We start from the raw sequence: 11,967 nt of genomic DNA, 5'->3' as shown, positions 1-11,967 counted from the left end.
TTTCCCCCCCTCTCTCTCCCAGATCCCGACCCCCCAACCTCAGACCCTCGTCGCCGCCGCCTTCGCCGCCGGCTTCGCCGCAGCAGCCGCCATCTCCTCCACCGCGCCGCCTGAATCCCCAGCGCCGCCGCTCGTCGCCCTCCCCATAGTCAGACCTGCACTACCTCAGACCCGAGATCCTCCCCGACGTCCGATAGCTCTGAGATCCGCCCTGAGCTCAGATCCGTCGTGAGCTCCTCCTTTAGCCGCTATCGACGCCGTCTCGTTGTCCTCACGTCACCGACAACCCCGGCAGCCCCTCTCCGCTGATCCTCTCTCCCGTCGCCGTCAAGTCCAACGCCACGAACCAAGGCAAGACCCATTTGGACTTGTTATTCTCTCATGCTCAGTTATTACGGATTAATTTCATGTTGTTTATTAAGTATAATAGATGATACATGTGGTATAAGCATAATACGTATACTGTCAGTTGATTATTAGATTAGTTCTTCTATGTTCACGATGAAAAGTTATTATGGTTGTGTGTTGAAGATTAGTCATTATTGTTAGCAATTATTTTCAATATTGTAGTTGGGTAATATTATGGCGATGTTGAATTATTTTGTTATATGATGTGTCGTAATACTAGGAAAGCGAGAGAAAAGAAGTATTTTAAAGAAAATGAATATTTTAAAGATTATTTTAGAAGTAACTATTATAAATAAATAAAAATAATTTATTTGTGAAGAGGATTATTTTAGAAAAATTATAATACTTTAAATTAATTTATTTTTGAGATATATGCATACAAGATTGTTGGCGGCGTATATGCATACAGGATTGTTGGCGGCGCTTACTCGTTGTTCTCCGTGTATTATAGTGTACTCGGAGAACGAATTGGGATCCTCTCCTAATGAATCCTCTTCTAATACCTACTAATAAGAAGATCTTGGCCTTTGATTTATCAATCAAAGGCCAATATCTAGGCCTTATCTCCCGCCTACTTTTGTGCATGAGGAGATCTTGGCCTTTGATTGATAAATCAAAGGCCAAGATCTCATTAGGAGATATTAGGAACCCTCTCATTAGTAGAGGATCCGGATCCGATTAAGTACAGCGGATAGGTGCTGCCGAAATTTTGACGAAATAAAAGTACACTTGAACACACGTAAATACATATACACGCTACGTTTACATACCTAATGGGATAGAAGCCTTCCTCTGACAGCCGATCACACACACTTGTCCTATAACTTAAAATGATATATGTAGGGATATGCTCACTTCCATTAATTTTTAAATTCTAGATGCGGACAATTCCTGACAAATCGTTCATGGGCATACTACGTGATCGAAGGCATCTAGATACTCGATACAATGATGGGATAGAAGCTTTCTTAGCCTACTCTGACACCAACCCTCTACGGTCACTCAGCGGGTTGATTTTTTGTCCTTGTAAGAATTGTAGGAATGATAAAATGCTCATTAGGAGTGACGTAAGTTTCCATCTGTCAATTAATGGATTTGATAGCTCTTATGTATTTTGGAGTCATCACGGTGAAGGCGTTCCGGTGATGCAATTAGAGGAAGAGTTTACTGATGTCGACAATCCGACAATTGACACAACTGATATGTTGGAAGATATTCTTACCGTGCCGTCTTCGAGTGATGTTAACACTACTGATATGTTTCAAGATGTAGCCCGATTGATGAGACTTGTTGAAGAAAACGAGTCACCGTTATACGAGGGTTGCACCGAGTTCACAAGGCTTTCTTTTATGCTGAGGCTTCTTCATATCCAAACACTCAGTGGGATGGCTGTTACACATTTCGATATGTTATTAGACTTGCTCAGGAAAGTCATTCCAGGCGGCGAGAAGAGCATCCCCACAACTTATTATGAAGCTCACAAGATTGTTGATACCCTGGGTCTTGATTACAAAAAGATAGACGCCTGTCCTAATGACTGCATCTTGTACAATAAGGGTAATGAAGGTCTAGAGGAATGTCCGACGTGTCATGTATCACGCTGGAAAAAACATACGGGCACATCTGAAGGCATATCATCCAATAAACAGAGCAGAATCCCTGTGAAGGTTCTCCGATATTTTCCTATTATTCCTAGGCTGCAGAGGTTTTATATGTCTGCCGAGCTGGCTGAGAATATGCGATGGCATTCGACCGATCGTAAAGAGGACGGGAAATTGAGACATCCTGCTGATGGTGAGGCATGGAAGCACATCGATCGTATATACCCTGACTTTGGTAAGGAGTCTCGGAATATTAGGGTATCAGTTTGTGTCATGTATTATAGTATTGCCTTTATATTATCTGTTTGACTGGTTATCATGTATCAGTTTTTGTCATGTATTATAGTTTTGTTGGGTACTCATTATGTTTTCAAAGTATAGATGACAAAAGGATTACGTAAGAGAGCGCTTGAGAGACTTATTGGTAGACATTCTGGAGGCGACGCACATGGCTCTACGTCAGGTATTTTTATTTATTTATTATATCTGTACATTTCTATAAACTATTAATACGAGCCTAACATTATTTTTTCACATTTCCTACGCAGGCCGCATCGCTGCTACACATGACGGGCCGCCACAGGACACAGGACGAGGAGATGCTCCACCTGATGCGGAGACACTCGTTGATCCTGCCCAGCATGCAGAGATGCCGCCGTCGCCTCCTCAGGCTGCAGATGTATTGGAGGAGCGCCGATATGAGCCATATAGCGCAGCTGTAGAAGCTGCGCCACTACCGCCGGATTCTATTCCGGATCAGCGAGCCCACGACCCGGCCAAGGTGAAGGAGGATTGGGATGCTTATCATGATTTGCGACTTATCGCACAGCAGAGGTATGAACAAGCAAGGCGTAGATGCCTCGAATTGAAAGGTGTGTATAGATTTTTATAGTTTATATGTTAATATTTTAATTTGTATTATCGATATTGATTGATTTATATTTCGCCTGAATTTCATTTTTTCGTAGGTACCGAGCGACCTACTAGGCGCGGCCGCAGTAGTACCAAGCCACAGAACCTCGTCCCAGATATTCGTCGGAGGGCCGTGATCCGATGGGAGAACGGCGTGCCTGTCGGGCCATTTGCTAACTCTTTCAACAATTTCCTCGCCGCTTTAGCCAGGAGACATGATTTCTTCAACATATATTTGACGTGGAAGTCGCAGCGGATTGATGCGCTGGTGGCTTGTTGGCGATATATATGTGTGAGTCATTTATTTTATAGTTTATATTATTTTGTTTAACACACTGATTTGTATCTCTTTTTTCATTGTATGCTGAAGCGATTTTTCTTTCTTGACGATTACGCTTATGCCTGGACTTACTGCTTCACGCAAATCAATCTATCGTTCAAGAGGTGGCGGTCAGAGCTGAAGAAAAAAAATATTTTACTCAAAGAACAGAAGATTGGGAGCGTTACTGGCATCTTGACGAGCGCGCCGATGGAGTTGATTTTTTTGCACTTTGCGATTATTGGGACACGGCCGAAGCTCAGGTATTATTGAAGTATATATCTTCGTTTAATGTTTGAAATTCTATATTATATCTGTTCAACATTCTTTTGCAGGAACAAGCTGAAATAGCAAGGAGGAACCGCAATGCGCCCCGCACTTACGAGCATCACGGGGGCTCCAGGTCCTTCAGCCAGCATTATCATCAATTGGCGCTTGAGGTATATAATATATTAGCTCTTAGGTTATCAATTTGAGTATAATTTATGTGTTATGAGTTAATGATATATGTGAATAAAATAGGGAATGGGAGAACTCGGGCATTTTGCAGATCGTATTCTGACTGGTTGGAGACTAGGGATGTTAAATGGGTGGGTTTGGGTGTTAAATGGGCGGGTCATAAATGGGCGGGCATGTTTTGCCCATTTACCCATTTATGGCCCATTTAACATTTTCTAAATGGGCGGGTTTTTGCCCGCCCATTTAATAAACGGGCCGCCCAATTGCCCATTTAACTATAGTAGCTATATGTATATAATACTTTTGGGGTGTTTTTTATAAACTTTTAGGGGGCTTTTTGTAAACTATTGTGGGCTTTTTGTAAACTTTTTAGGGGCTTTTTGCAAACTTATTGGGGCTTTTGATAAAATACTAACAAATATAGGAACATAAACAAAGATAAACAAACAAAGGTAAACAAGTTCATGATTGAACCATTTACAAGCCTGGATAAAAATACAGACATCACACATTTGCAAAATTAACCTCAGATTTCCAAACCAAAACCAAAAGATCAATAACAACAAAATTATGAGAATATTTAAATGAATCAAGATAGAAAACACAAGGTCAAAACCAAAAGATCAATAACAACAAAATTATGAGAATATTTAAATGAATCAAGATAGAAAACACAAGGTATGTAAGGATCTGTATAAGATCAATAACTTTTTAAATGAATCAAGATAGAAAACACAAGGTATGTAAGGATCTGTATAAGATCAATAACTTGATATAAATAGCATCATAACTATCAGCAACACAATCACGATTAGTAAGGACAATCTACTTAATTACTTTATAAACTAGAAGAGTAGTAAGTTCGTCTATAAACAAAATAGTAGCACAACCATTGTCCGCTTATTTACCATCTTTCAAATGTTTAGGCATGAACATGATCATGACAGAAGAAAGAAAAGAACAGGAAACAAACATAACACTCAGTTGGACTCAATAGCAACATTAATAGCAACATTAAAAGTATTGCAGCAAGCCTCATATGTGCGTCTTCATAGCAAGGGTTAGAATCCGAAATCACCATAGAGACCTTAATATTTCCCCTGCATCAATCATCCATAGAATTAGTTAATTTTGTCACAAACGTATGATATTGTCATAATAATGAAACACTAGATAGCAAGATGCGATATTTGGGAACCAGGGGACTAAAGATCAGCTAAATACACAAAGAACTTATCAGATACATAATCATATAACAAAATTATGGTTTTACGAGAACAGGAAACAGGATAGTAAATACAGGAACCAAAGCCAAGAGACATGTAGCCTTCGAAAAATTGTGATGAGCATAGTTTTGTAAATACTCTTCATTCATTAGACTGAACGTCAAAAAATATGAACCAACAAATTTGTAACACATTTAACAAAAACCCAAAACAACTCAGAACAATTTGTAACACAACAAGTACACTAATGGCATCTGCGGATGCTCGGAAAGGTTCAAACCATAGCAAATTGTTGCTCAAGTGCATTATATAAGAAGGCTATCTACCAATGGATACTTGATAATTAGCATCGTCACGAAATCATTCGTTTGAAAATATATGGCAAAATGTCAACAACTAAAGCAACATCAGCTTCTATTACCTAAAGGCTAAAGCAACATCGTGACATGCTGAAGAATTAAAGTAAAGACGTGCTCTTCACAATACACGTGACGAATCCCCTTGCTGACAGAACAAAAGGTAATATAAGTCCTGTAAAAATGTGCTTTCAGACCAAAGTTGCAATATGTAGTATACATGCTCATCGCAACATGAATGGGCCAACAATGAGGAATAGAGGCATACTACTTTCATATCTCTAGCATCTAACTGTATTTTCTTACTGATTTCCAAACAAACAGTTGTCATTTCCCTAACTTCTTGCTTAATTTACAATGTTACAGAGTCCCCAGAATCACCTCCCTTGGGTATGAACCACCAACATCAAAGACAAATAAAAAAAATCTGAAGACTGAAAGCTACCACTCCTTGACAGGAAGGTGATTGTGATGGAAGTGCAGAGAACCAACTGTTTAAAAGAAGTGATGGAGAGGAAAATATTATGAACTTTGCAAATAATATCACAAAGATAATATTCTGAATGTTGGGATACATATTGTAAACATGTATGCTTGTAATAAAGGGTTCGTAAATCGGAAAATAATAGTTCCTCCATTATTGAAAGAGCTTTTGCACGACAGAGCTCATAAACATGCATTATTAAAAAAAATTGCGTGAAACATATGGTACAAATATTATGTCTAAACATATGGTACAAATATTATGTCTAAACACTCATCGATTTACTGAATCTTTATAAGTTGAAAATATAGAACATAATTGGTAATCTGATATATGTGGTAAAGGTGAAAAGATGCTTCTGTCTGAGCATTAAGTGCATGTATAAAACACTCGACTTTAAATTGAAATTATAAGCTGAGCATCTAACTGTATGGCTTGCTGTGAAATTGGACTTGCGCATCTATTTGATGCAAATGAATGATTCAAATATTAAGCCTTGGTTATTGTAAAATCAGTAATTTATGTTTGACAATATGATGATAGCGCCCTCATTAGGTTCTGACCACCAAGGGTCCTTTTGGTAGGAAACATAAACTTGTGAGAAATAAATACATATTAGAACAACAATCAATATTTAGCCAACAACATTAGAAAAGCAAGTTTATGATGTACACTAATTTCATGGAACAAGTAAAATCTTACCTTAATCACTTTCGCCTTCCGATTCAGAAACCTCTAGATTACTGAAATCATGTACTAATAAATTTCCTTCTTCAATGTCTGCTAGAGCTGCATTTAATAAGAAAAAATAATATTAATATTTTGTGATAAAATATGTAGCCCACAACAATACAAATAAGAAAAAATAATATTAATATTTTGTGATAAAATATGTAGCCCACAACAATACAAAAAAGCAATAAAGGGAAAAAAAGAAGGCAACTCACAAGGAATACCGTCTAACCAAGAACCAGTACAAATTTGAGCTTCAGCATTCTCCGGAAGAAGACGATTTCGATACTTGTCAAGCACACGTCCCGCAATGCTGAAAGCCGATTCAGAGGCCACCGAAGTAATAGGAATACTTAATATATCTCGAGCCATCATCGACAATTGAGGACGCTTCTCGCATTCGCCTTTCCAATACTCGAGAACATTCAAATGATCATTTTTCTTCCAACTGACTAATTTTTCATCTAGATACTCTTCTAACTGAGACTTGGACCTACTTGCTAAATATAGTTGACTCTCAAACAATTCAAACTCAACAATCTCATCATTAGGAACATCTCCAAAGTTCTCTTCACCACTCATTAGGGACATCTCCAAAGTTCTCTTCACCACTGCTCTCAGCTACAGATGTATCTAGAGATGCTCGCTCATATTCTTTGTAAAGCTTTCTCAGTTTCTCTAATATAGTCAACACATAATCAGAACTAACTCCCAATTTCTCAAAGCAAAACTCTACATACTTCACCTTGTATCGGGGGTCCAAAATAACTGCAAATGATAAAATAACACTGTAGTATTCCCAATATTTATCAAATTTTATTTTCATATCATTTGCCATGGATCTTATATCTTGATCATCACTTTTCATCTCCTCCATTATGCATTTTTGAATCTTAAACACTCCACCAAAATATATGCACTCTGCAAACTTCTTTTTTCTTCCAGGAGGACTCTTCACATACTTGATGCATTCTCTTATCTTAGACAATGATTTATCAATAACCTTTAGCCCATCTTGCACAACAATATTTAGAATATGAGCACAACACCGCACATGCAAAAAATCACCATTACTAACAAAATGATCTTCTAAAACTGGATGATATTTTAAAATTCTCATGAAAACATCATTATATGATGCATTGTCCAAGGTAACAGTAAAAATTCTTTTTTCAATACCCCAATCCTTCAACAAATGAAATAACTTCTCTACTAAAATTGCTCCACTATATGGGGGTGAAACATGAGATAGAGCTAATATCTTATTCTGCAATATCCAACAGTCATCAACATAATGTGCAGTGAGAGACATATAGTAGTCAGAGGTGGAAGAAGTCCATAAATCTGTGGTTAGACAAATTCTACTAGGAACTAGCTTTAAAGCTTGTTTAAGATTTCCTTTCTCTTTCTTGTACAACTTGATCAAATCTGTTTTAGCAGTGTTCCTTGAAATATGCTTGACTTCAGAATTTAGAAAACTATGCAACTCACGGTTTCCTCGATGTTCGACAAAAGTGAATGGATAACCATGCAATGCAATTACTCTAGCAAGCATTTCTCTATATTTTTCTTGATTTAGTGGCATACTTTTCCTGGAAGAATCAGCCTCATCTAAGTTCCTTTTCGGGCAAGAATCCATGTGCCTCAACATTGTCTTAGTGCCATGACCACCAACATAAATATGATTACACATATTGCATTGAACTTTAGTTTTCTCATCATTATCGGTAGATAACTTCGTAAAGTGATCCCAAACTTTTGATGTTTGTCTTCTTTTACGTTTAGAAGTACTCTCATCATCACTACCATCATCATGGATGCTAAATTGATCATTTAAAGACATGATCGCTGAAAAAAATAATTTAATAGCACATCAATTTTGGGTAGCAAACACATAATAAAGTGGCACAAAATAATATAAAAGCAGTAATTTTGGGTAGCAAACACACAATTCAGGGGATTTTCGTTTTCACAATTCAGATACTATTTTAATTCGGGCTGAATGGCACTCAAAGGCCCTATACTTCCTTTTTAACTTGAAAATGAAACAATAGCCAATCAAGGAGACTCAATTGGAACCAAATGATGGGTATTAATTGCAATATACAAAGACTCAACTGGAACGAAAAGATTTGCACTTTTCTTTTGTCGGTCTTATCTATTAGGCCATGACAGAAACCCAAGAGAAAAATGACAATCATAAACTCCATAATTCGGAATACAACAATACCATGGTTGCTCATGCACGATAAATGACAATCATAAACTCCAAATTTCAGAAAAATAATATGTGAAAAAAAATACATGTCTATGCTGTGCAACATTACCAAGGATACCGGATTCATATCATTCAATAACTCAATATGAGAATGCAAGTACGTGAAATACTATGATAACTGTTGTAACTAGAAATACTATATAATCAGGATTCATAGATTCTAGTTTAGAAAAAGGCACAATTTTAATTCAAGAATAGCATTATATCTTCAAGAATCTATCATAATTTTGTGTAAATTATGCCAAACTTGATTAGAATAGACTCTAGTTTAGAAAATATAAGAACAATTTAAACAAATCAACTGAACTTCATGAAAAAAATAAGAATAGACTCTAGTTTAGAAAAACTTGATTAGAATAGACTGTAGTTTAGAATAGCCGATCTATTTATGCAATCTCCTTGATTAGAATAGACTCTAGTTTAGAAAAAATAAGAACAATTTAAACAAATCAACTGACCAAGAGAGCTCGTGGACGAGGGTGGCTAGGGCTTCGGGATTGACTCCGCGATCGCAGAGGGAGATGATGAGGGAGAGGGTGATGTCGGGTCGGAGGCGGCGTCGGAGGCGGAGGAGGAGGCGGAGGAGGAGGGATCTAGGGCTTCAGGAACTCAGCCGCCAGAGAGAAAGAAAAGAGATTGACGGGGGTTCTAGTTTTTCTTTTGGGAATGCGGGCGGGCAAATGGGCAAATATACACCGCCCATTTAGTGCCCGTTTAGTGTGGATTAAAATGAACCCGCCCAATTAGACCCATTTAACTAAATGGGTGGGTTTTGGGCGGGCTAAGTGGTAGGCGGGCCGGGTGGGTAAATGGGTATGGGCAGAAATTGTCTTCCCTATTGGAGACCAAATTACGCCGATAAAGTGAAGAAAGCGCAGAACCGGGATCTGGCTGTAAGTAGCAGTTAATTTGTATATTTAATTTTTTTAATAATGCATTTTAAATGTGTTAGAATTGATCGGATTGTTTTGGTATATCGCAGGAGAAATTACATGCTAAGGTGCAGGAGCAATTATCACAGACTCAGGTCGATTCTAACACTCCGACCCGATTAAGTAGAGAGGAGGAGGATAGCATCATCGAGACCGTCATTGGACCGAGTAGGAAGAACAGATACAGGTGGAGAGGATCCGAGCATCGGCCGTACGAGTCCAGTAGCACCTACGAGTCTGCAGCTCCACCAGGATGCAGTTCTTCTCAAGACCCGACTATGTATATATATATATATATATATATATATATATATATATATATATATAAATATAAATATATATATATATATATATTTATATATATATATATATATATATATATTTCTTTTTTAATTAAATGAATTAAATATAAAATTCTTACTTAGTTACGAGTATGCCATGTGACTAAATGATATCACACAAACTGTTACACACAAACTATATCTCTCTCCGAAACATAACTAAAATTATATACTTAATGTTTTTATGTGATGTTGGTGTTGATGATGCGTGCGTGCGTAGCGATGGTTGTATTGGTTGTTATTTTATTTTGTTGTGGGCCGTTCGTGCGTAGGGTCGTTGGTTATGTTGTTGGTTGGGGGGTGTTTTCGTCGTGGTGGTGGTGGTGGTGGTGATGATGATGGAGGGGGAGGGGGTGGGGGATAGGAGTTTGGTTGGTTCGTGGGTGGGGGATTGTTATTGTAGTGGTGGTGGTGTTGTTATTGTTGTGTTGTGGTGTTGCATGTGTTGTATTGTCGTGGTCGTTATGTGCGTGCTTGATGTTGGGTTTGGTCGTGGTGGGGGAGGGGGAAGTGTGGGGATTGGGTTGAACTGGGTACTCATGCGTGCGTGTGTGCGTGTTGGTGGAGATAGGTACGGGTGCGTGCGTGTGTGCGGGTGAGGTTAGAGTGTGTGCGTGCGTTGTTAAAAACATGTGCGTGCTTGCGTATAATACATAAATATATGCCATGATACTCTCTCTGAATCATATAACATGTAAGAATATGCCATGATACTCTATTATTGATATACTTGCATGTCATGCCATGTTGTTTTATAATTTGTTACTTTACTACAAAATTCAGTTTTTGATGATGTACGTATTGCTCTATAACGTTTTATTTATATTTTTAGGCTGGGACTTCTCGACAAGGTGGAGTTGGTGATGAGGATGAGGATGATGATGATCGGGACTGAGTTTATTTGTTTTAACATTAAAAACAATGGGTGTGCTGTATAAACATTTCTAATGTTGGGATATTTATTATGTTTTTAGTGAAATAATTGTTATATATGCGTGAAATATGTGTTATATGTGCTTGTGTTGTGTAAATTTATTGTACAGGTTATTGTTGTGAAATATATTGTATAGGAATTTCTTATTTTCAAAAATTTTTTAAAAAAAATTCAGATTATTTTTAGCGACGGATATTCCGTCGCTAAAAGCTCTTTTAGCGACGGAAAACTGACACGCTAGATGTGCACTAAACAACTTTTAGCAACGGATTTTCCGTCGCCAATATATATTGGCGACGGAAAATTATATAGCGACGGAAATAGGGCGACGGAAATACGGTCGCCAAAAGAATATTTTGGCGACGGAAAATCCGTCGCCAAAAAATATAGCGACGGTTAATTGTATAGCGACGGAAAATACCGTCGTAAAAAAATTATACTTTGGCGACGGATTTTCCGTCGCTATATATCCGTCGCTATAAATTAGCGACGAATTTGCCATCGCTAAAGGTAGATTTACCTACCCTGACAATAGTGACGGATTTTTAGCGACGGAATTTCATTTTTTCCGCAATGTGGGCAATAAAACAGTTAAATTTTGACTCAGACTCGGCAGGTAAGAACAGATTGCTTCAAATAAATGAGTTGGAAGAAATTCGGAATGATGCATACATAAACTCAAAATTTTACAAAGAGAAAACAAAAATTTTTCATGACAAATCAATTTTGCGAAAAAATTTCTCTCCAGGACAGAAAGTTTTATTGTACAATTCAAAATTGCATCTTTTTCCGGGAAAATTAAGATCAAGATGGACTGGTCCATTTTTTGTTAAACAAGTTTTTCCACATGGAGCTGTCGAGATAGAAAATCCTAAAAATGGTAATATTTTTAAAATAAATGGTCAACGTCTGAAACCATTTTTAGAATTTTCTACGCTCGGAGAGGAAGAGTGGTTCTTCATGAACCTCATTATCTGTAAAAAAA

General features: G+C 37.6%; 1 protein-coding gene and 2 long non-coding RNA genes across 3 annotated transcripts; 1 reads left to right on the top strand and 2 right to left on the bottom strand.

Annotated features, from left to right (window-relative positions):
• The first annotated feature begins 4,241 nt into the window (after positions 1-4,241).
• LOC109828274 lies at positions 4,242-4,699 on the top strand. The gene is made up of 2 exons (XR_002243639.1): positions 4,242-4,307; positions 4,439-4,699. It is a non-coding gene; the product is annotated as an uncharacterized LOC109828274 (long non-coding RNA).
• Positions 4,700-4,708: 9 nt separating this feature from the next.
• On the bottom strand, positions 4,709-7,035 carry LOC109828273. Its single transcript, XR_002243638.1, has 3 exons — positions 6,713-7,035; positions 6,468-6,554; positions 4,709-4,799 (listed from the first exon to the last, which is right to left on the bottom strand). It is a non-coding gene; the product is annotated as an uncharacterized LOC109828273 (long non-coding RNA).
• Positions 7,036-7,068: 33 nt separating this feature from the next.
• Positions 7,069-8,340, bottom strand: LOC109828272 (zinc finger BED domain-containing protein RICESLEEPER 2-like). The gene has a single exon (XM_020395301.1). The coding sequence runs from the start codon at positions 8,338-8,340 to the stop codon at positions 7,069-7,071; it is 1,272 nt and encodes a 423-aa protein (XP_020250890.1).
• Between the last annotated feature and the right edge of the window lie 3,627 nt (positions 8,341-11,967).

Source organism: Asparagus officinalis, unplaced genomic scaffold (genome assembly GCF_001876935.1).
Source record: "Asparagus officinalis unplaced genomic scaffold, Aspof.V1 AsparagusV1_Un937, whole genome shotgun sequence".
NCBI classification, from domain to species: domain Eukaryota; kingdom Viridiplantae; phylum Streptophyta; class Magnoliopsida; order Asparagales; family Asparagaceae; genus Asparagus; species Asparagus officinalis.
Note: the sequence above shows the minus strand (reverse complement) of the source record. Positions and strands in the feature narration are given on the sequence as shown.

Excerpts from the sequence above, each read along its gene's own strand:
- LOC109828272 (XM_020395301.1), bottom strand. The coding sequence starts at position 8,340 with ATGTCTTTAAATGATCAATTTAGCATCCATGATGATGGTAGTGATGAT.